This window comes from Spinacia oleracea, chromosome 6, assembly GCF_020520425.1.
Source record: "Spinacia oleracea cultivar Varoflay chromosome 6, BTI_SOV_V1, whole genome shotgun sequence".
NCBI lineage: Eukaryota > Viridiplantae > Streptophyta > Magnoliopsida > Caryophyllales > Amaranthaceae > Spinacia > Spinacia oleracea.
Window position 1 is genome coordinate 64517565 of NC_079492.1, and position 24192 is coordinate 64541756.

General features: G+C 38.9%; 1 protein-coding gene and 2 long non-coding RNA genes across 3 annotated transcripts; 1 reads left to right on the plus strand and 2 right to left on the minus strand.

Annotated features, from left to right (window-relative positions):
- Positions 1-768: 768 nt before the first annotated feature.
- LOC130463218 (uncharacterized) lies at positions 769-2115 on the minus strand. The gene is made up of 4 exons (XM_056832287.1): positions 1947-2115; positions 1602-1852; positions 1451-1522; positions 769-1380 (listed from the first exon to the last, which is right to left on the minus strand). Exons 1-4 carry the CDS (start codon positions 2113-2115, stop codon positions 775-777), a joined length of 1098 nt encoding a protein of 365 aa, XP_056688265.1. The 3' UTR covers positions 769-774.
- Positions 2116-3765: 1650 nt separating this feature from the next.
- LOC130463949 (uncharacterized) lies at positions 3766-6140 on the minus strand. The gene is made up of 2 exons (XR_008924181.1): positions 5737-6140; positions 3766-4147 (listed from the first exon to the last, which is right to left on the minus strand). It is a non-coding gene; the product is annotated as an uncharacterized lncRNA (long non-coding RNA).
- A 15509-nt stretch (positions 6141-21649) lies between these two features.
- LOC130462664 (uncharacterized) lies at positions 21650-22151 on the plus strand. Its single transcript, XR_008923294.1, has 3 exons — positions 21650-21703; positions 21783-21962; positions 22054-22151. It is a non-coding gene; the product is annotated as an uncharacterized lncRNA (long non-coding RNA).
- The last annotated feature ends 2041 nt before the right edge of the window (positions 22152-24192 follow it).

Consider the following 24192-nt stretch of genomic DNA (forward strand, 5'->3'; position numbering starts at 1 on the left):
TGGAGTTTCATATTGCTCTCCCGAAGCTCCACAATAGTAGCGTCCCTTTTGTGAAGCTTGGCCTCGAGGTCAGCTCGCTCTGCGGCGCTCTTCTTCGCTTCGGCATCATGCTTTAGAGCACCCTCCTCCACTTGGAAAGTCAAAACGCCAACCTCCTTGCCGATCTGAAGCAAGGCATCCCCACCTTCCTTGGTAAATTCAGCGACCTCTCGCCTCGCTTTCGCAAGCTCGGACACGAGGAAGCTGAACTTTCGATCAATGTTGGGGATGTCCCGAGCATAGAGCTCTTCAAACTTGCAGAGCCGCCTCTCATCATGAAACTGACATACGGCAGCAAAGGAGCTCCAATATGCAGACTGGGAGAAGGCAAAGTTAGGAGAAACGAGGAAAAGAAAGCGATAAAAAACGAAGAGTAAAACATGCACATATTACCTCATTCAGATGATACTGAGCCATCTTTGTCGGATGGTTCGCCACCTCCCCAGGAATGCGGAACTGCGGGATCCCGCGGAGCAAGTTCTCGTGAGCAGCTTCGGGACCGACCAAAGAGCCCACATGAGCCAAGGGATCCTCACCCAACACAGCAGGGCGAGCATAGCGAGCCATGGTTTCCCGAACTTCCGACGGAATCCTCTTCAAAGGAACGTCCGCGCACGGGTCCCCATGGACCAACCCTTCCAACACAGAAGTGGAAGTCGAACCCAAAGTCTCACGAGGCCGCTTAACCCCACGACCTTCGTAGGGTCCACCTTCAGCAAGCTGGAGAGGCGAAGGCTACTCGGCACCTTCGGCGACAGAAGTTGGGTTCTCAGCAGCCTCAGAATCAGAAATCTCCACCACTACCCTAGGTGGAGTCTGAGGATCCTCTCCCATCTCAGCAGCAGCAGCTTCCCCAGAAGCAGTACCCTCAGTGGGAACCATAGGGATGTCCACCTCGCCTTGCTCCAACTCGTGGGTAATTTCCTCAACGAACACTTCCGTTGGAGTCAAGGGCTTCAGCGGCGAAGGAACATCAGTCTCCTTGGCCAAAGGCTGATCCACAGGATCATTAGTCACCAGCACAACGACGCTCTTCAACCATTGGCCAGGGAGGGGAATGAAGCGACGCAGATTCTCGGGGAGAACCATCTCCTTCTCTTGCCGAGCAAGGTACCGCTCTCCTGCTTCAGCGAGGCTTGGGTCCGAGGCAACAACCTGTTGAACCTTTTCCCTAGTCAAAAAAGGCCGTTGGCTCAAAAACTCAAGAACCTCGGGGCAGGGAGTTACCTTGGAAGACTTCTTCTTCTTCTTCTTCTTTGGGGACCCCTCCCTCAAAGCAGACTTCCCTTCCTGAGAAGTTTCTTCCTCCGAAGATTTTCGCTTCTTTAACCTCCGCGACTCCTAGAAAAGATAGGAGTGAGAAAGCAGGCAAGAAATAGAACAAGGAAGAGGGAGAGAGAACAACGCTTACCTCGGGAAGGGTAAAAGAAGGAGGAGATGAGGCAGACGAAACAACTGGAGCAGTAACTGTCACCTCGGGACCCTGCAACCAAAGGAAGGAGATGAATCTCTACCCCAGCAGTAAACACCTCATACCCAAAAAGATAAAACAAGAATGTTACCGGATCAGAAGTAGTTACTAGCTCAGGCAGAACAGTCTGTCTCGGAACGGCTTCTCCAGGGCGGTCGGAAGACCAAGGGTCGGCTCGGACGTCTTCAAGATGGGCCAAGGCGTGATCCGAGAACTTGTAGCTATCTAGCCTCGGCTGCCGAGGGTTAGATGCCTTGAAATCGTAGGGAGGGCAACTCTCAAGAACCTCACCTTCCAAGGAGTACCCCAATTTCTGAGGGTCAATAGCAGCCTCGCCGTACGCTACAACAAAACAAGAGAGAGGGTCAGATACAGGAAAAGCCAAGGAGAGGCAAATACCTCAGCTGAAGCACGATCTCAGCACAAGAAATCTCACCCCTATCATAGATCCGACTGAGACCGGCAGCAGCGAGGAGAGCCTCCTGAGTGATATAATGGAAGTTAGGAAGCCAATGCAAAGGCTCCCTAGTCGTTTTCGCTCGGAACCACTCCAGAAGAGCAACATGATCCGGATTCCCCAGATCGACCGGGCCAACCCTAGACATCTCCGGATCCACCCTGACAAACCATTTCGGTGGCGCATAATAATGGGGATGCTTCGGATCCACGGGCACCCGCACTAGAAGCCATTGCTTCTTCCAGTTATGAACCGAAGACACATAAGGGAACGCAGTCAGATACTGCGAGTCGCTCTTCCGAAGCCGCTTGTTGGTAATGGTCCACCAACCATGTTGGGCATTCTGATTCCTCCCGAGCTCATGTATCTCCTTGAAAACCTCGAGAGACGGGGGATAACCCAGAAAGTCGCACGTCTAGCGGTAAGAAATGATATGACGCATCGACTTCGGCCTCAACTGCGCCAAAGAAATGTTATACTCCTCCAACACTCGGGAGACGAACGGATCCAAAGGAAATCGATTAATCAAAGTGATGGAGATACACAGCAATTAAGCCTGGGGGCGGCCTCGTCACCCGAGCATGCTTCTGAAGCGGAAGCTCACACCAGTAGCCCAAGGCGTATTGAATGCCATAAAGATCTTCGGCGAGCCGATGATAATGCCCTCGACGAGCTTCAACTAACCACTCCCCTTCAACGGTCGTTCCATCGGGACCAGCAATCTCACTCGGATCATCAAAGAGAGCCGCAAGTTTACCCATAGGATCTGCCTCTTCCCACCGCCTCGGGAAGAAAGGGCGAATAGGAAAACGGCCAGTAGCGCCGGTTCCATGACTCGGCCCAGCGCGAGCCCCACTCCCTGAGCGCTCTTCAGCCTCAGAAGAGGTCTTCGCCGATCTATCCTCGGAGCCACTAGACGAGGATACCACACCCGTCTTCGTCTTCCATCTCCCCCCAGCCATGGCAAAAACTCCAAAGAAAGAGTGCCGAAATACGAAGAATCGGAGAGTAAAAAAGAGAAAACGAGAAACAAATTACCTTCTTCGGAGCGGAAATCGCCGACAAGTCAAACGGAACAAAGACCCGAAGCTGATTCTTGACAAATTCGCGAAGATCTAAAGGAAACTCACAAGAAAAACCACCGGAATTCTGGGAAGATTTGAGAAAGATTTTTGCGAATAAAGTTTTGAACGAAGGGTTGGGTCGAGTATTTATAGGCCACCACCCACTGAAACTGCCTAACTTCCACTTTGTTCTGGGCCGTTCGATCAACGTCATTCATGAAGCACTCATGCGACACCTGCCCCACTAGTGCATGGTTCCAACGCCCCCTTTTGAAAAAAGAGAGGCAAAACTTTCCAACTTCTGATACATGGAAACCCGCCCATTTAATCCTAAATGGACCGGGTCTGGGGGGCATGTTGTTTGGGCTCCCAATTGACTATCAATTGGGCCACTAAGTCCAAAGCCCAATGGCTCAATATAGCAGCATCAAACCCACAAGCACTACATTCCAAAAGGCTATTCAGCCACCAATCAAGGCCCAATGCCCACTTGCAATAAATGACCTAAGGGGATATATTGTACAAACACTATAAATAAGCCGTCATGGCTCACATACCAAGGTACGTCCATTTCACGCCTTAAGACTACTCTTCTAGAGAACTTCTCTCTCTAGAATCCGAGCATTGTTCTTACTTAGGCATCGGAGGGGCTTTCCTCGGAAACACCCCCGAGGCTAGTAACTTGTTTATTGTGCAGGTTGATTTGGACACGACACATTCGAGCTAGCAAGATCTTCAACACACACAAAAGGGCCTTCATTCGAAGCCCATTATTTCATCCACTTCAACACCGGAACACAAATGTTTGGTAAGAAATTGATCTAATACATAACACCACAATACCGCGTGTATACATTTTTGTATAGAAGAATACAAAATTACAAAGTAACACGACAATAAAAATGTAAAGAAGCAAACATTTCACCAGGGGTAAATTAATTACTCCTCTTTATTCTAATTATTACAAGAAAATAAAACGACGTTAATCCGTAATTAAGATGTTGCAAATCTCGATCCCAGCAACTTAAGATGTTTAGGAGCAAGTGCATCCATCTCCACAACACACGGCTCCACAACTGATTTGGGGTTTGAAATTAAACCAGCAACAACGGCAACCTTAAAAACAACATTAACAAAACACTTTTGATCTTTAACTAAGCTCATGTAAACAAAATAAAAACACTTTTGAATGTAAAAAATTAATTACACGCTTATACTTCCTCCAGATTTTTTTTAAGTGTTATATTTTGACCAGCACATAACTTTACGAGATTTGGGTTAAATTTGTTTATTGTCAGAAAATAATAGTACGTTGGTAAATTATTTATTTATTATAGAAGATGGTATGAATTTGAGTTGGGACAAGATGAAGAAATATTGTACATGGAGTAATTGAAAATGGAGATCACGAGACCACAGCGAACACTTAAATAAAAACGATCATTTAGGGAATATATTGTAACACTTCAAAAATAACGGCGGAAGTAGATCATTTCTATATGCGGTAGTTTAAATTCTTAAAATGACTTGGTTCACACTAAATTATTATGGACTATGCCTATAAAAAAAAGTGAACATCTTGTTTCTAAGTTATTTTCACATGTTTTTTAGGGTTATTATGAAAAAATTATCAAATTGTTGTCGTTAATAGAAATTGTGCTTAAATAATGTGATTTTAACTCAAGACTTACTTTAAAAAAAGAACAAGGTTACTTTGAATCAAAAAATGGTTACTATATCTAAGATAATAGGTGTTTAATTCATTATAATCATTATGTGAACACTAAAGGTCACTATTAAAAGAGTTCTAAAATGATATTGTACTGTTGTTTTGGGTCTACATTATTATTATTGTGAACCAGCTGACCCACGCAAGAATCCCTTAAAACATGGTCTTAGTATAGTTTTGTTTTATAATAATAGTTGGTGAATTGGAAAAATTGACATAAATAATCCCAACTTTCACACATCTTCTAAAAATAATCCCAACTTTGGATTATTTTAGAATAATCCAAAGTTTAGGGGTTACCTTCTCAAAATAATCCGAATTCTGTTTTTCTTGTCATTACTAATCCATTTTGGGTCTATTGTACATAGGCAAATTGATAGTTTGGATTATTTTGAGAACGTAACCCCTAAAGTTTGGATTATTCTAAAATAATCAAAAGTTGGGATTATTTTGAGAAGATGAGTGAAAGGTGAGATTATTTATGTTAATTTTTCCAATTATTTATTATTATACCAGTTAAGCTAAAATTTCAAACAAACATTTAAATTATGGCAGCTTAAAAATGTAATATCATTAATAAAGTAAGTTTCGCAATAACATGTACGGAATACTTCATAAACTCTATCATGATCCACCTTTAAAACTGGACCGTTCTAAAAAATTATCTCATCTTTTTCAATTTCAATTAAGGTTGAGTGGACAGATAAATTGCTGAATCATAGCATTCCCATACAACAAAGTGAGTGTCCCAGGATGATCAGCGATAAGAGAGTAATTAGTCAATTAATAAGCTAAGGCTAAAAGGTTGTATTGTCATATGCTTTTAAGGTGGAATCTTCTACGAAGTTATGATCGCGACCCTGACTCGTATTTAACACAAATCCATATTAACTTGATAAATCTCTTTCAATCTTAGATTTAAATCTTAAGGTTAGGATTTTTTTTAAAAAATTTATAAAATTATAAAATTGCGCACCTTGAGGATAATACACCATTTCCTTGGGTTGGGTTTGAGGGTTGGGGCCGGAGGGCCCGGATGGAGCCCTTGCTGCATCAACAAAGACAGAAGGCAGTAAAACTAGTAGCAATAGAAGCCAACTTAGAAACATAGCCCTAGCTACAACACATCCCTTTTGACTAGCCATTATTATGTTACGTACTCTTCTCTCTTCTTTCTCTCTCCTCTTTTGCTCTTATCCAATTAATACATTGTATTAATGTAGTGAGTTGTTTCCTATTCCCTCTATCATTCTCACCCAATATATATAGCCATATAGGACATTGAGGGATAAAATCTCAACGGTATTTTAATTTTTACATTATTCATATTCATAAGTTGGAAAAAGCTTAAATAATAATTGACGAAGTTTGATTTTTACATTATTCACAACACAAGTAGGAATGAACTTAATACTTCCCCCGTTTCACAATAGATGCATCATTTCTCATTTGTGCACTATTCATCAATCAACTTTGACAACATTTCTTTCACTGTTGTGTAAGAAAAAACATAGTCAAGTGAGATCTTGTTAAATTCGTATTAATGCAAGGATTCCAAATATCAACTTTTTATAATTTGTACTTATACGCATTTAGAGATATTAATGTTTGAATAAGCGCGTTGGCATACGTACAATGAGAAATAATGTATCTATTGTGAAACGGAGGAAGTAGTAATTGACGAAGATATATGGACCTACTTGCCATGTTAATAAATAAAGTTATGGAGAAAGTCATATATCCTTCTTGTTGTGTATTATTTTTCTTATATTTTATGATCATCTCTGAATTGAAAATTATAATCTTTATGTTCCATGACTTTATGTAATTTTAAGGTATTATTGCATGTAAAATACTTTGTATTATGTACATCAAGGAAATAAATGGATGACATTTTGATACACGTAGTGCAAACAAACTGACCAACGTATCCCTTCTTAGAACACTGGTCAAAAACTAACCCGATTCAAGCATCCGACCTGAATTGACCCAGGTTCGTAACTGATTGGGACCTGAAAGGTTGCTAAAACAAGTAACCTATAACCCAACCATACCCGGCCCAACAAAACGATGATCGATTTTGACCTGATACTGTATGACTCAAACCCGACCGGAAGATGATTGATAATAAAACTGACCCGACCGGACAATTATCCAAAACCGATTTGACACCCGACCCGACAATGATCTGAACCCAATTATAACCCGACACAACCTGTTAGTCACCCGACCTTTTTCGATCCGTTATCAGATTTAACCCGACTTGCCATTGACTAGGCTAAATGGTTACTCCATTCCTCAATTTGACTCGATCCTTCTTTTAATCAATTACTCGAAGCAACTAATACTTGTATATATGTATCGACTTGACTCAAAATCCATATTAACTTTATATTATGAATTGACTTGACAAGAACACACGATGGGTCGATGACATGATCGATTTGCGTAAAACAAAAATTTGAAATAATTGAACATTAAGTTTTACGGTATGGAAAAAATAATCATATATAGGTTAAAAGCTTGACCACCTGATAGTTATCGAACTTGATCTGGACCTGTGTTTGAGACTGAACCCGGCCTTGATTTTAATCGACCCGATAATGATCGATTTAAACTTGAACCATACTCGAAATTACCTGCTACAAAATCGGCTTAAACCCAACTCGGTAATTAAGACTCAAACCAGAAATTGAACCCGACCTGAATATGACTACGCGAGTCGACATTTACCCGAAACGGAAAAACAATCCGACATGACCCGACCGAACCCGGCCTAAATCCAGATAATAAAGTGACCTGACACGACCCATTCGAATCATAACCCGAGACTCGAGATAACCCGACCTGAACCCGACTCAAGTAACTAACAACTCTACTTGTTATATCCTAACATTAACTGATATATAATAGTAGGAATAACTTCTCCGCGCTTATAAAAATATACATTTGAATAACATAGTTGTAACTTAAAATATCTTTGAGCAATCGCGGGAGTACGGGTCTATTTTGTTAATGGAAGTAAATTGTTGAGGATAACGTAGTTATCCTAGAGGATAGAATTTCAGATGAGATAGAGTTATGTTATATGATATGAGATAGAAGTCTATAGGGTTTAGGAATCCTACGAAGTGTAGGACATGAAGTGTAAGACATCTAGTTTGTAATATAAATAGAGGCGTATGCCCACGAATAATATGACACAAATCAAATATATTCTCTATATTTTAGCATGGTATCAAGAGCCTAGGAGATCCTAGGGACCGTCTACACGATTTTCCACTTGCCTGTGGGTTAGAAACATAAACTCACCGGCGGGATTCGTAGTTAATATAATAATTCCGCTGCAAATCATTGGTAGAAGATGAGGTTGGTGTTGGAGAAAAGACTCGTACTTGGAATCGCGTCCAATTCGAGTATTGATTTGAGTTTGGTTTTGCTTCGAAAAAACCAATGAAGATTTGAGAGCTTGGTTTTGCTCCGAAAAACAATGACGGATTGAGCATGATTTTGCTCAAGAGAAGCCGAAGGCGTTCCCGTTATATTGAGATAATTGGTGAGTTCGAAAAGAAGGACGTTCTCATCAAGAAAAAAAAAAAGTGCAGGTTCGAAAAGAATGGCGTTCTTGCTCGATTTTTTTAAAATCGAAGTCGGCATCACTAAGTCGTGCATATCGACTTCAAAAAAAAAAAAAAGACGAAGAAGTTCCAGTTCATCCGATTGATCTGATACTAACGCAGAAAATATTACGTTCTCCCATCGCAATGGTGTTGAGGATAACGTAGTTATCCTAGAGGATAGAATATCAGATGAGATAGAGTTATGTTATATGATATGAGATAGAAGTCTATAGGGTTTAGGAATCCTACGAAGTGTAGGACATCTAGTTTGTAATATAAATAGAGGCGTATGCCCACGAATAATAATTCCGCTGCAAATAATTTGTGTCATATTATTCGTGGGCATACGCCTCTATTTATATTACAAACTAGATGTCCTACACTTCGTAAGATTCCTAAATCCTATAGACTTCTATCTCATATCATATAACATAATTCTATCTCATCTGATATTCTATCCTCTAGGATAACGTTATCCTCAACATAAATATATATATTGAATAACATAGTTGTAACTTAAAATATATTTTAGCAATCACGGGAGTACGGGTCTATTTTGTTAATGGAAGTAAAAATAATATATTGAATAACATAGTTGTAGCTTAAAATATCTTTGAGCAATCACGGGAGTACGGCTCTAATTTGTTAATGGAAGTATCTTAACACGAGTCACATACTCACGCGACACCTTTGTTTCGTTCCAAGTTGGCTTATAGATGTGTGCTTACTCCTTAGTTGGAAGATAGAATGAATTCATTCATTCTTTGAATTCAATCCCACTTGAGGAAATAATAACCAAAACGACAACAATCCAAACCCCATCGTTTTATTCCTTTCATAATGTCGTTGAATTCCAAGCATAATTCCAAAACGACTTAAATCCATGCTAAGCCGATCGGTTGATTCGTCGAATCCCCACTTCACTAGTTAACTAAAGCTTATCTTGTTACTACCTCCGTTCCAAAATACTCGACCCGGTTTGACCGGCACAGAGTTTAAGGGACTTGAATTGACTTATTTAATTTAATAGGTAGTAGTTGATAGTGGGGTATTATTTTAATGTAGTTAGTGGAAAATGTGTAAAGGGGTGGGGTTGGGGGAGAGTAGGGGTTGAATTTTAATTATTTTTTGTATGGAGTAGGGGGTAGGTGGGTTAATAGGGGTGGAGTGAGAAATAATATAATATTGTTGGAATATTTCCATTTTTAGAAACAGGTCAAGTATTAAGGGACGACCCGATAAGGAAAACAGGTAAAGTATTCCGGGACGTGTTGCAACCGGAGACCATAAAATTAGACCAAAGTCTAACCTTTGAGGAAAGACCTGTCAAAATCCTTGATAGCAAAGTGCGTAGTACGCGTACTAAGGATGTGAAAATTGTCAAAGTGTTGTGGTCAAATCAAGAATCTGAGGAAGCCACTTGGGAAGCGGAGGACGAAATGAGAAAGAAATATTCCGAGCTTTTTCCCGAGGTTAGTTGAGTTACGGGGTCGTAACTCGTGTCTTTTAAGGGGGGTAGAGTGCGGTAGAATTTCGCGCTTTTACCTTGTTTTCCCCTATTTTATGCTTAATTTAGTGCTTTCTATTGAATTTGCCCTTATTATTGTCCTGTTTAATCATGTAAAGAGTACATCAACTTAAAACTTTTGTAAATGAACGTATTGAAAGTCTCAGAAAGTCTCAAGTTTTGAATTGAATTTTGATTTCCGAACCCAAGTTTCGGGACGAAACTTCTTTTAAGGAGGGTAGACTGTAATACCTCGTATTTTTATAATATTTATAAATATATTTTATTATATTTATAAAGCATTTTACGATTTATTAACATTTAAATAATATTTAAATGTATTTATTTAATGTATTTAATTAATTAGAATATTTATTATTTTAATTAATTACGAAACGAATTTAATTCTTGAGTCGGGAAATTAAATGAGTTGCAAATGATTTTTATGTGCTTCGGGTTTTAAATAAAAAGTCCAATTCGTTTTATTAAACGAGCCCAATCAAAAGAGTTTAGATTAAATCCTAAGCTAGCCGAATCATTTGTTTCCTAAGCCTAACTCAAATCTCCTAAGCCTAGCCCATCAAGGGATTAGGGAGCCTATAAATAGGACTCCCCCATCATTAAATGAGCCCCTAAAATTCATAAACCCTCTTTTGTTTTCTTGCCCCTCACTCCATCTCTCCTCTCCTCTCTTTGCTCGGCACCGCACGCCTCACAGCAGTGCTCGTGCCCTCGCGTGCTCGGCCTCACGCCCGCAAGCTGCCTTGTGCCTTCGTGTGTGTCGCGCCCCGCGCTGCACTCCCTCTCGCCCTCGCTCGCTCCCTCTTCGCGCGCGCCCAGCGCCCACACCCCCTTCCTCTCCTTGCTGCGTTGTTGTTGTGTTGTGTGGTTGTCGCTGCTGCCCTCACTCGCCCAACCTCACACCCACACTCGCTCGCTCTCTCTCTTCGTCCGCGCGCCTAGCGCCCTGCTGCCTTGTCCCGCGCACACCTAGCGTGCCCTGCTGCCTTGTCCCGCGCGCCAGGCGTGCTTGTCGCCCTCTCTCCCGCGCGCGCACACATGCACGGACGTGTGTGTGTGTGTGTGTGTTCATATTCGATTTCTTTTTCGCCCAATCACATTAATTCGTGGTTGTTCCGTGCTATAGGCCGGATTGGTATAATTCTCTTCTTCCTTACCTATTCTATTTAAATTCCGTATTTTAAATTATTATATTAATATTGTTTTGAGTAATTAAAATGCTGGGAACCGGTTATGAATACCGTGGTTTGAGGATTTGTGTGTTGTGATTCATTAGGGTTGTTTTAATTATTAAAGAATGAATTTTCAGATTTGTTTATTTAATAAAGCATGGATTTTTATGATATTAAACTAGTGTTATTGGGATTTTCAAGTTAGGGTTTTAACCTAGACTTAATGAGTCAAGTGATTAGCATAATTAGGTGATGATTTTAATTATGACAATCAATTATATTTTCAGATTTTAATAAAGGTTTAAAGTGTTGATTTTTATTGATTTTAAAGGCGGAAAAAGTATGTTTTTGAACTAGGGATTGATTTTGCAAATTGAGACGACTTTATTATTGAAAAACGATTGAATTCTAAATTCTAAAGGAAGTTTTAATTTTTATAAAGTTGCTGGAAATTTAATGAACATGGAAATAATTTACGTTTCATTATTTTGATGATAGGAGGTGATTTCTAGTTGAGTGCTCGTTATTGCAAAGTGGCCCCTACGCTTAGGTATTCAAGGTACGTACAAGTCTAGGGCGACCACACCTTTTTGTCAATGACGTTACATGATTGTTGATGATGTGAATTACATTATGTGGAATCATGTTTATTTTGATGAACGAGCATGTGATTTGTGGTGTTGGATTCGTTGGATTAATAGTTGAACAAGCATGTTGAAATTATCATGAGTATGGATTTCATTGTCAATCATGTTGTTCAATATTTATGCATGTATGGTTCAATTCACATGCAAGGGATGAATTATTTATTTGTATGCTATTGTACGGGATGTCTAGCATACTTTGAGCCATTTATCTGTACCTAGTCGTACTATTTATTTTACCACATGTGAAGGGTTAGCTCACGTAAGCCACCGCACATGTAGGGTTCAGTTGGGAATATTATGTATGAAATGAATTAGGATTTGTCGTGCAAGGGCACAACCCTCCTGTTAATGTGCATGATGTGGAGTCTCACTTAGGTGAGGAGGAACATGGTAGTAATATCACAAATGTCTTGCTTGGTCGATCACAAGTCTTAAAGCATTAAAATAAGATTGTTTTGGTTGTTGTTTATTAATTGTATGTATGCATGTTGTCGAGTCTTGAGTTCGCCTTTATTAAAATATTAATAAACGTAAAGTGCAACCAGAACAAACTTCAAAACTCTTGGAACGTATATACCTTGAGTATGAACAATGGGGGGAGTCTTGCCGGAAAGCTCGTACTCCTACTAATGATACAAGACGTTGTTTCATTTATATTATAAGCAGGAATTCTGTCGGTATGGCCCGACACTCGGTATGGCCCGATTTTACTATTATATATTTGGTGTATGGTTGGCTCCCATCACCTTTCCCTTTGTGGATTATTCTTTTGGCCCGTTTGAAGCTTATTCTAATTAAATTGTGAGTCAAGAGTCGAGTCAAGAGTCGAGTCTTATATCTCATGATTGTTTGGTTTGTTATTATATGGCTTTTGCATGTTGATTAGTATTTAGTGAGTGATGCATGCTTTAGTTTCATTACTCTATGCTTGTAAGTACTCAGCTTTTGCTGACTACGTGCTTTGTGTGTTTCTGGTCATGGCCTTTGCCTTAATGTCCCTATGATGATCCATCATTTGCATTTGCATTGTTGGGGAGTAGAATAATATAGCAGGTTGGTAGATCAAGTACGATCGAAATCATGTGGCTTGGGATGATTGAGAGAGTTGCATGTTTTCGTTCTTTGAAACTATTCTATTTAATATTTTAATTATGTTTGAAATGTTTGAATTATTTATATTATGGGTTTTGGGCCATTATGGTTCCAAATTGTAGGAGGCCACAATATTAAATTTATTATGTTTTTAAAAGTTAGTTGACATTTATTTCCGCTGCGTAATTCTGGTAATAGCCTTAACCGTTATCACGGTGGCGGTAATACTTTAGTAATTCCTTTATTTTTAGTTGGAAGATGGTTTTATAAAAGCAAGGAATTATTAGGGTGTTACAAAGTGGTATCAGAGATCTAGTTTGAGAGCTGCTTTGCATTAATTAATAGTGCAAAGTGGTAAATCCTTAAACTACGATTGCGGAACTTTAGGATTTTCGAAAATTATTTTCCTAAAGTCAAAACGTATTATTTTGAGTACTCAATATTTTAAAGGTCAAATATCAATTATTTTGGGTCGTTTGAAATAAGTTGAAAAGTTGGATTATTATTTAATTTAATTAATTTTTCCGAATTTTTTTTTATTTATTCGAAAATTTCGAATTAAATTCGAATTTATTTTATTAATTTAGGAAATTATTTTATTTAATTATCCAAATTATTTTAATTATTTATTTATCTATTTATTTTATTCGAATATTTTTTCGAATTTATATTTTAAATTTTTTTTCGGATTTCTTTTATTTTTAATTATCCGAAAATTATTCATTTATTTATTTAATTAATCGATAATTCTTATTAATTTTCGATTTAAATTTAAATAATTTCAACTAAGTTAGGAGTTATTTCTTAATTAATTTCGAAAATTAATATTATTTTCAAGTGAGAATTGGGTAGACTAAGAAGGGCATACTAGTCTAAGAATGCATATTATGTGACTATGTGATTGTTAAGTGCCATATATATGTTCTAACCATGTTTTATCTTGCTTTATGTAATTAATTGTATCATATTTCATGTTGAGCATATATTTGTGCATTGAAATTGTATGGCTCCACGAACTATTTATTGTATCTTTTTTGGGGTTGGAATTTCTATGGAAACGCGTTAGTAAGACTTTTGAGTTGTGAATTTTCAGGAATTAAGGATGCTACCTTCTAAGTTCACCAGTCTAGGATACCTAGAGAAGATGGATAATGAGACTCCTCGCACGTATGTTCAGAAGATCGTGTTTGCTTGTGACTATTTGGCTTCGACCAAGAACATGCCCCACCTTAGGCACAAAGATATGATGGCTAGTATGATTATACATTGTTTACCCCATAAGAACCCCTACATAGACCTCAAGAATCGGTTTAGTGACATGCATTATAGTGATGGTACCCCTAATAGGTACAAATATGGGACTAGTGATGGTAGGTGGAAGTATGATGCTGAGGTTCTTGCTACTATCCTAGAGGTTGCGGAAATTAGCTATGAGGATGGAAAGTATTCTGCGGGTCTAGGTATGGGCTATGGAGGAATAGAAAGTGATGGTGAGGATGATATGATCCATGATGAGCAAGCTAGTGATGTTGAGGAGGATAGTGATGATGATGTGGTAGAGATTGAGAATCCTAACCCTATAGTTCCTGAACCAACTATTGAGATATCCAGTGGATCTGAAGATGAGATTGAAGGGAATAATGTGGTTGATAGTGAGCCACAGCAAAATAATGAGGCTATGGATGAAGACTCGGATCCGGAAGAAGACTTGGATGATCCTAATGATCAAGACTTTACTCCAGAGCAATACAAGGAAAGAAATGATCGTCGTGATGACGTTAGTCTCTAGAGAAATGTAATCCTTAGTTTATATTTTTTTTTTCTTTTCGTTGAAGTAATAAAGTGGCAAAGCTACTATTTATGGTTATAGTTATTATAGTTGGAGAATAAATGTTATGGCATTAGTGGATGTAAGACTTATTCATTGGAGTTTTAATAAAAGAATAGAATTTTTTTCGTTATCCTTTAAGTTTAATTCTCGATTCTAAGTCGTGTGGGTATCGCAAAGGGATTATTTGTTATTTCTTCAATGAAATTTTATGTGCAAGGTGGTTTAGTAGCATTCATCTAAATTTACTTGCATCGGATAGTGGGGTGAGAAGGCCCGAAAGTGGCGCCAACTCTTCCCCCTAGGTGGCGCCTAAGTGTGTTTTTGTTGTGAGTAGGTTCGTTGTAGAACCAGTACCTTAGTAATGTCGTGTCCAACCAATATTGAAGTTAGCCTTTTTAGGTATTCAAGGAGAAGGGATATGGCTAGCCAAGAGATTTCTGAAGTGGTTAGACAACTAGCTGAGGTAGTTCGAGACCTAGCTCAAACGAGAGCCAACCCAGTGCATGATCCGGCTGGGGAAATGTTTAAGAAAATAGCTCAAAGCAAGCCTCCACTCTATAGCGGAGAGATTGAACCAAGTGTGTTGGAGAACTGGTTGAGAGAGTTTGATAAACTCATTGTAGCTGTGAATTGCCCCGAAAACCTTAGGGTGAATAGTGTTGTGTACTACCTGAGAGGTGAAGCTGATTTGTGGTGGCAACGATGTGAAAATACCCTTAGAGCCACACCTAACTTTGGATGGGAAGCATTCAAAATTTCACTAAGGAACAAGTTTTACCCACCCTACCTGAAGAAGCAAAAGGCGCAGGAGTTCATTGAACTCAAAATGGGAAGTCTGTCTGTGACGGAATACTATTCTAAGTTTATAGAGCTGTCTAGGTTTGCACCCGAAGTGGTGGCAACGGAAGAGCTCAGGGCTCAAAGATTCGAGAATGGTTTGACCATGGACTTACAGCTGTTGTTTTCTGGAGAGACCTTTACCTCATTAGACACCCTGTACGGAAAAGCTGCTCACCTGTATGGGTTACAGCAAAGGAAGAATGATAGTGCTGAAAAGAGAAAGGATGGTGGAAGCTCGAATCAAGGAAATAACCATCAGAATCAGGGGAATTTTAAGAAGCACAAAGGAAATGGGAATTTCCAGTTTAGGGCTAACAATGGTGGTAATCGCAACAACCAAGGTGGTGGAAATCAGTCTGGAAGGAATGGAGTACGGAGCTACGAATGTAGGCGCTGTAACATGAATCACCCTTGAAAGGATTGTGATGGGAACTTGGTGACTTGTAGATTCTGTCAGAAGTTAGGCCATAGGGAGTATGAATGCTATTCTAAGAATGGAAAGCCTAACCAAGGTAACCACCAAGGCAATAACCGGAATAATCAGAACCGGAACGGGGGAAATGGAGGTGGAAATCAAAGGAACTACCAAAGTGGTAACAATGGAAATAGCAATGGCAATCACCGGAACCATGGAAAGCCTGGAGGGAACCAACAGCAGAATGGGAATCGAAACAACAATGGGAACACCAATGGAGGTGGCTATAACAAGGGAGTTGCCCAAGGAAAGTTGAATGTGATATCTCGGCAAGAAGCGGAGACTTCCTCTGACGTCATAGCTAGGGGTGTTCAAAATTACCCGACCCGAAATACTCGACCCGTTAACCCGCCAACCCGGTAGAAATTTAGCGGGTAATTATAACAAAATTCCTGATATTTACGTGTCTGGTACCCGACCCGGTAAAAGGACACATTAACGGGTCGGGTCATGGGTCAGCTGTTTGTGTCTTGCGGGTACCCGGAAACCCGCTTAATGGTGTAACTTTCAATTTTATTGTTTTATTTGTAACCTCCGCCGCTTAGTTAGGGACTTAGGGTTTAGAATACAGAGTACAAACTTTACCCCTTTCTCTCTTCCTCTCTCTATGTCTTTCTCTCTCCTCAATCACCTAAACTCCACTGCAATTGTAGCTGCAACATCAATCTGTCAACCGTTGCCATTGTTGGGTCGCCATATTTTGATGGTTGCAGGAGTTGTAACCATAAACCCGAGTCACGAGGTCACTACAAAGCTGCAATTGATAGCCACCATGGAAGATAACGCTTGCTGGTTTAGTAGATGGAAAGTATTGATTGCAATTGTTAGAGTATAACATGATATTTTGGTGAGTAGTGGAGCAAAAACAAGAAGTTATAGTTCTATTGCAGGTCTAGTTAGATCTTCCCAGTTCCCACCCCTCCATTGAGCATATCAGATTTATTGATTTTCATATAATCATATTTTGTTTTTAATCTGTAATACAATACAACTGATGAAGTGAATAATAATGGTAATCGATAGATTTTGTGCTCTTTTTTCCCTTAATGTTTTTTTTTAGCATAATCTCTGTTTGTATGTACCGCAAGAAGCCAAGAACATTAAAAAATCAACAAAAGTTTACGAAAAAATAATTACATTTAATTAACCGGGTACCCTATGACCCGACCCGGAATAATAGGGTACCCGCTAATAGGGTACCCGAATTTCACGGGTCGGGTCATGGGTCGGCTTTTTAACTACCCGCAAAGCCGGGTACCCGCTTTTTTGGGTACCCGATAAGCCGGGTACCCGCTAATGAACACCCCTAGTCATAGCGGGTACGTTTTATATTAATTCCGTTTCAGTTAAAGTTCTATTTGATTCTGGTGCGACTTATTCTTTTATATCAGTAGATGCTTTGGGGAAATTAGGGTTGAAAGAGCCTGAATCGATTGAAGTACCTATAGTCATACCTACTAGTAGTATAGTGAAGTGTACCAAAATCCATAGAGATGTGCCTATGACCATAGCCAAGACCGTATATATTCTTATCTAACCTAATCGAATTCGAGTTAGGAGAGCTAGATGTAATTCTAGGAATGGATTGGTTGGCCAAGTTCAAAGCCAAAATAGATTGTGAGAAGCAGAAGGTTCACTTGAGGTCTAGCCTAGGCAAAGTAGTGTCATATCGTCGTTTTGGCAAACCTAAGAACATAGGAATCATCACGGCAATGGAACTCGTGAAGCTAGTCAGTAAAGGGAACCCAGCTTTCTTATGTAATGTAAGGAACTTAGAGCATGTGATCAAGGATCAGCCTGAGGATATTGCAGTTGTCAATGAATTCCTTGATGTATTTCCAGAAGAGATCCCGGGAATGCCTCCCAATCGACCTATTGACTTCACCATAGATTTAGTGCCTGGAACCGCCCCTATTTCAAAAGCACCTTATCGAATGGCTCCAGCAGAAATGAATGAATTAAAAAGCCAACTAGAGGATCTATTGGAGAAAGGTTATATTAGGCCAAGTGCATCGCCTTGGGGAGCACCAGTGTTGTTTGTGAAGAAAAAGGATGGCAGTATGAGGCTCTGTATAGACTACAGGGAGCTCAATAAGGTCACAATCAAGAACAAATATCCATTACCTAGGATAGAAGACCTATTTGACCAACTAAAAGGAGCAGGAATCTTTTCAAAGATCGATTTGCGTCCGGGTTATCATCAATTGAGAATCGCTGACCATGACATACCAAAGATCGCATTCAGAACTAGATACGGACATTATGAGTTCACTGTTATGCCTTTTGGGTTGACCAATGCCCCTGCAATATTTATGGACTTAATGAACCGTGTATTCCATGCCTATTTGGACAAGTTTGTAGTGGTTTTCATAGATGACATCCTAGTGTATTCAAAGAGTGAAGAAGATCACGCCGAACACTTGAGATCGGTGTTGAGTACCTTGAGAGATAACCAGTTGTATGCCAAGTTCTCAAAGTGTGAGTTTTGGTTGGAAAGAGTTGCATTTTTGGGACATTTTGTGTCAAAAGAAGGAGTGGCAGTAGACCCTGCTAAGATCAAAGCTGTTAGTGAATGGCCTACGCCCAAGAGTGTGACTGACATTCGTAGTTTTCTGGGATTAGCTGGCTACTATAGACGATTTGTTCAAGACTTCTCTAGGATAGCCAAGCCCATGACTACCTTAATGAAGAAGGAAACCAAGTTTGAATGGAGTGACCAGTGTGAGGAAGCATTCCAAACCTTAAAGACGCGATTGACAACCGCGCAAGTGTTAACCTCACCAGATGAGAGTGGTGCATACGATGTGAATAGTGATGCCTCTAAGAATGGTTTGGGGTGTGTATTGATGCAAAACGGGAAGGTTATTGCGTATGCGTCAAGGCAATTGAAGCCATATGCACTAGTGGAAAAAGGCTTATTTGCATCCCCGCATTTGCCACGCCATTCTGAACATGTGACGCAAATAACAAATTTTAGCATAAAATATACTCATTTGCGTCGCATCTTTGCTAAACTGCGAAGCAAATAACTCTAGGATGCCCGCCAGAGTCATTTGTGTCGCAGATTAGTAAAACTGCGACGCAATTTACTAAATCAAGTGCATCGTAGATTTACTAATCTGCGACGCAAATGACTCTAGGATGCTCCTAGAGTCATTTGCCACGCTGATTTGTAAATCTGCGACGCACTGGATTTTTTTTTTCCCCTCAATTTCCCGCTCACGCTTATTCCTTTCAACTTTTTATTCTGACTTAGGTTTTGCGACAAACAACAACAGTGCTTCAATTCACTCCCACCAAACGAAACAAACAACATTGCTTCAATTCACTTCACCGGCGCCGCCGCCCACGACCAAGGAATTGGTCTTCACCCGCCGTTTCCCTCGCCTGCCCTTGCTCTCACATCCGTCGCCCCCTGCACAGTGTCGCTGCAGCTCACCCGCAATTGCTCTCACACCCGTCGCGGCTCACAACCGCCCCTGCGCACTTCCCTTACTACCACCGCCCCTTACACGCCGTCCCCTGCTCACAGCCGCCGCCCCATGTGTTGTCTCTCCTCTCTTCAATAATTAATTAGGTATTATTTACATTTAAGATTGAATTTTAATCTTGATATTATTTAGTTGAATTTTAATTGAATTTTAATTGTGCATTTTAATTATAATTCTGGATATTTTGATTGAATTTTAATTGTACATTTTAGTTGAATTTTAAGATTGAATATATTATGATTGTGGATATTATTTAATTGAATTTTAATTGTGCACATTTAAGATTTAGGTTTTGTTGAATTTTAATTGTAGTTTTTGATGAATTGTAATAGGTTATTATAATAGTTGGTTTTATTCAATTTATTTGTTTATTACATTTAGGTTTTATTGAATTAAGGTTATGAAATGAATTTTTGGGTTTTTGTAGGTTTATGAGATGGTTTGGGTAGGTTATGAAATGTATTTAGATGATGAAATGATGTTTTGGGTTTGCTACAAAATTCGGGTTTGTGAATTTGTGATGTGAAATGAATTGTACTATGGGAACTTGTTATTAGTTATGGTAGGTTTTGTTGGAAGCCATGGATTTATAATGATATGAATAGCCTAGTTTATATTCTAACCTTTGACAAAATTTGGTCATATTGTTTTATCTTTAGTGGTTGAAAATGGATCGGAGTTGGATGTATGGTAGTAAACGATTTTCTACAAGGTTCTTACAAGGGATTCAAGAGTTCATTAAGGTTGCCTTGAAACATCAATCAGAACATGAATCAAGTTTAATTCTGTGTCCTTGTTGTGATTGCAATAATTCAAGGGGGTATCGGGGTATTGATGATATTGTTGATCACATAGTTCGTCGCAGTTTTAAGGGTAACTACACGACGTGGACATGGCATGGTGAGAGCATAGATCATGGGGCAAGTTCTAGTATGCCGAGCTCGAGTCAGCATAATCATTGTGATAATGGTGATGATAATGAAATTGAGGATGATATTGGTGTTGAAAGTGAGGAAGAAGAGGAGAAAGATAGGATAGATGATATGATGCATGATGTGGAAGACCATCATTTCGTTGAGCGTCCCCATATGTATGATAGTATAATCAAAGCTTCCGCAACACCGTTATATCCTGGTTCTACATAAACTGTACTTGGTGCCGTCATCGAATATTTCAACTTAAAGGTGGAAAACGGTTGGACCAACAAGAGTTTTTCACAGTTTTTGGAGGCCACGTCTGGTAATCTTCCTGAAGGAAAGAAACTTCCAAGGTCTAACTATGAGGCCCAGAAGCTTATGTGTCCTTTGGGTATGGATTATGAGAAGATACACGCGTGTCCAAATGATTGCGTGTTGTATCGAAAGCAGTATGCAAATCTGCATGAGTGTCCAAGATGCGGATTGTCCCGTTACAAGATCGTGGAGAATGATGCAACATCAACTAAGAAGAAACCTTCTCCGGCTAAGGTGCTTTGGTATCTTCCAATTATACCAAGATTTAAGCGCCTTTTCTCAGAAGAGAAAACTGCAAAACTCTTGAGGTGGCATGCCGAAGGGAGGAAGAAAGATGGGATAATGAGGCATCCTGCTGATTCTCCACAATGGAGGAACATTGGTCGAAAGTACAAGGTCTTTAGGGAAGAAGTTCGGAATCTCAGGCTTGGTCTTTGCACGGATGGAATGAACCCATTTGGGACACTTAGTACCCAATATAGCACTTGGCCGGTTCTTCTCACCATATACAATTTGCCTCCTTGGTTATGCATGAAGCGTAGATACATCATGTTGTCGCTCTTAATCTCTGGGCCTAAACAACCCGGAAATGACATAGATGTGTATCTAGAGCCACTCATTGAAGATTTGAAATTGTTGTGGGATGAAGGGGTGTTGATGTTTGATGCATACACCAAAACCAATTTCACTTTACGTGCCATTATTTTTTGTACGATAAATGATTTCCCGGCTTATGGAAATTTGTCAGGGTATTCTGTAAAGGGAAAGAAGGCATGTCCAGTTTGTCATGATGATTTGGTCTCGAGGCGCCTAAAATTTTGTGGGAAAGATGTGTACATGGATTACCGGATGTATCTTCCTGAAGATCACCCATTTCGAAAAGAGAAGGAAGCTTTTAATGGAGAATTGGAGATGAGAGAAGCTCCTGCCCCCTTATGTGCGTGTGAGGTTTATGAACGGGTCAACTTCTCTCGGGAGCATGGCTCAATATATCAATAATACAAGTTTTTGTTACGTGAGTTACCTAAATTCATATTTTGCCCCTAAATTTGATTTTTATGATTGTCTTAACGTTCTTACACTATATATTATAGGGCTTTGAGTGAGTTGTGTTTTCACGATGATTGTCACCCCAATAGTATTGGATTCATGTGCCCGGAGATGATCTCGGCCACCATGTTAAAGTCCGATGCAGATCGAATTCTATTGTACATGACGAGGTCCATGAGTGCACTTAGTTCTAAGACATTCATCTTATGTCCATACTACGAAAAGTATGAAAATTACTTTGAACTTCGTTTTTAATTGATTGTTATAAATTTAACTTTTTTTTTCTAACTACATACGTTTATTGTTTGTATGTAGGAGTCACTGGATGCTTTTAGTTCTTTGCTTGTCTAAACGTGAGGTCTACATATTTGATTCTCAACAGAAGAAGAGAAATTTTATGATTAAGGAGCCACTAAACAAGTAAGTAAAGTATGCATATGAAAATGCCATTTTTGCCTAAATTTTTGCCTAAAAATGACCTAGAACGACCCAATTAGCCTTAAATGTGAAATAATAGATTGTAAAGAGCCTTAGAAAGTTGTAAATATGCATATTAAACGTGTAATAAGTTTGAAAACATTCCTTAGGTTCTTTAGTTCAAAGTTGGGTTCGAAAACTTCATTTTTGCTTAAAAATGACCTAGAACGACTCAATTAGCCTTAAATGTGAAATAATAGATTGTAAAGAGCCTTAGAAAGTTATAACTATGCATATGAGACGTGTAATAACTTTGAAAACATTCCTTAGGTTCTTTAGTTCAAAGTTGGGTTCGAAAACATCATTTTTGCCTAAAAATGACCTAGAACGACTCAATTAGCCTTAAATGTGAAATAATAGATTGTAAAGGGCCTTAGAAAGTTATAACTATGCATATGAGACATGTAATAAGTTTGAAAACATTCCTTAGGTTCTTTAGTTCAAAGTTGGGTTCGAAAACTTCATTTTTGCCTAAAAATGACCTAGAACGACTCAATTAGCCTTAAATGTGAAATAATAGATTTTAAAGAGCCTTAGAAAGTTGTAAATAAGCATATTAAACGTAGAATAAGTTTGAAAACATTTCTTAGGTTCTTTGGTTCAAAGTTGGGTTCGAAAACATCATTTTTGCCTAAAAATGACCTAGAACGACCCAATTAGCCTTAAATGTGAAATAATAGATTGTAAAGAGCCTTAGAAAGTTGTAAATAAGCACATTAAACGTAGAATAAGTTTGAAAACATTCCTTAGGTTCTTTGGTTCAAAGTTGGGTTCGAAAACATCATTTTTGCCTAAAAATGACCTAGAACGACCCAATTAGCCTTAAATGTGAAATAATAGATTGTAAAGAGCCTTAGAAAGTTGTAAATATGCATATTAAACGTAGAATAAGTTTGAAAACATTCCTTAGGTTCTTTAGTTCAAAGTTGGGTTCGAAAACATCATTTTTGCCTAAAAATGGCCTAGAACGACTCAATTAGCCTTAAATGTGAAATAATAGATTCTAAAGTGCCTTAGAAAGTATAACTATGCATATGATACATGTAATAAGTTTGAAAACATTCCTTAGGTTCTTTAGTTCAAAGTTAGGTTCGAAAACTTCATTTTTGCCTAAAAATGACCTAGAATGACTCAGTTAGCCTTAAATGTGAAATAATAGATTGTAAAGAGCCTTAGAAAGTTGTAAATAAGCATATTAAACGTAGAATAAGTTTGAAAATATTCCTTAGGTTCTTTGGTTCAAAGTTGGGTTCGAAAACATCATTTTTGCCTAAAAATGACCTAGAACGACCCAATTAACCTTAAATGTGAAATAATAGAATGTAAAGAGCCTTAGAAAGTTGTAAATAAGCATATTAAAAGTAGAATAAGTTTGAAAACATTCCTTAGGTTCTTTGGTTCAAAGTTGGGTTCGAAAACATCATTTTTGCCTAAAAATGACCTAGAACGACCCAATTAGCCTTAAATGTGAAATAATAGATTGTAAGGAGCCTTAGAAAGTTATAACTATGCATATGAGACGTGTAATAAGTTTGAAAACATTCCTTAGGTTCTTTAGTTCAAAGTTGGGTTCGAAAACATCATTTTTGCCTAAAAATGACCTAGAACGACTCAATTAGCCTTAAATGTGGCTACTACGTATATAATTGCATTTACATGTGTAAACAAAGTATATAATTGCACTTACATGTAAAATATTCTTTGCATTTACATGTGTAAACAAAGTATATATAATTGCATATTTTATCGAATGTGTAGTGCTTTTCGGAGTTACAAGAGACTAGGTGGACAATCTAAGGGAACTAAATTAACATGGATTCCAGCACAGGTATAATTAGTTTATTATTTACCTAAGAAGCAAGTTTTTCAAAATTATAACTTACAATGTGATAGAAATTTTACTTGTGTTATTTATTTTAATGCATTTAGTGTGCTCAACAACCAGGATCACTAGATTGTGGCTACTACGTCATGCGT

Coding starts and splice junctions, on each gene's coding strand:
- LOC130463218 (XM_056832287.1), bottom strand. CDS start 2,115: ATGTCTAGGGTTGGCCCGGTCGATCTGGGGAATCCGGATCATGTTGCT. Junction 1,853..1,946: donor CAGTCGGATCTATGATAGGG/GTGAGATTTCTT, acceptor GTTTTGTTGTAG/CGTACGGCGAGGCTGCTATT. Junction 1,523..1,601: donor TAGTAACTACTTCTGATCCG/GTAACATTCTTG, acceptor CTTTGGTTGCAG/GGTCCCGAGGTGACAGTTAC.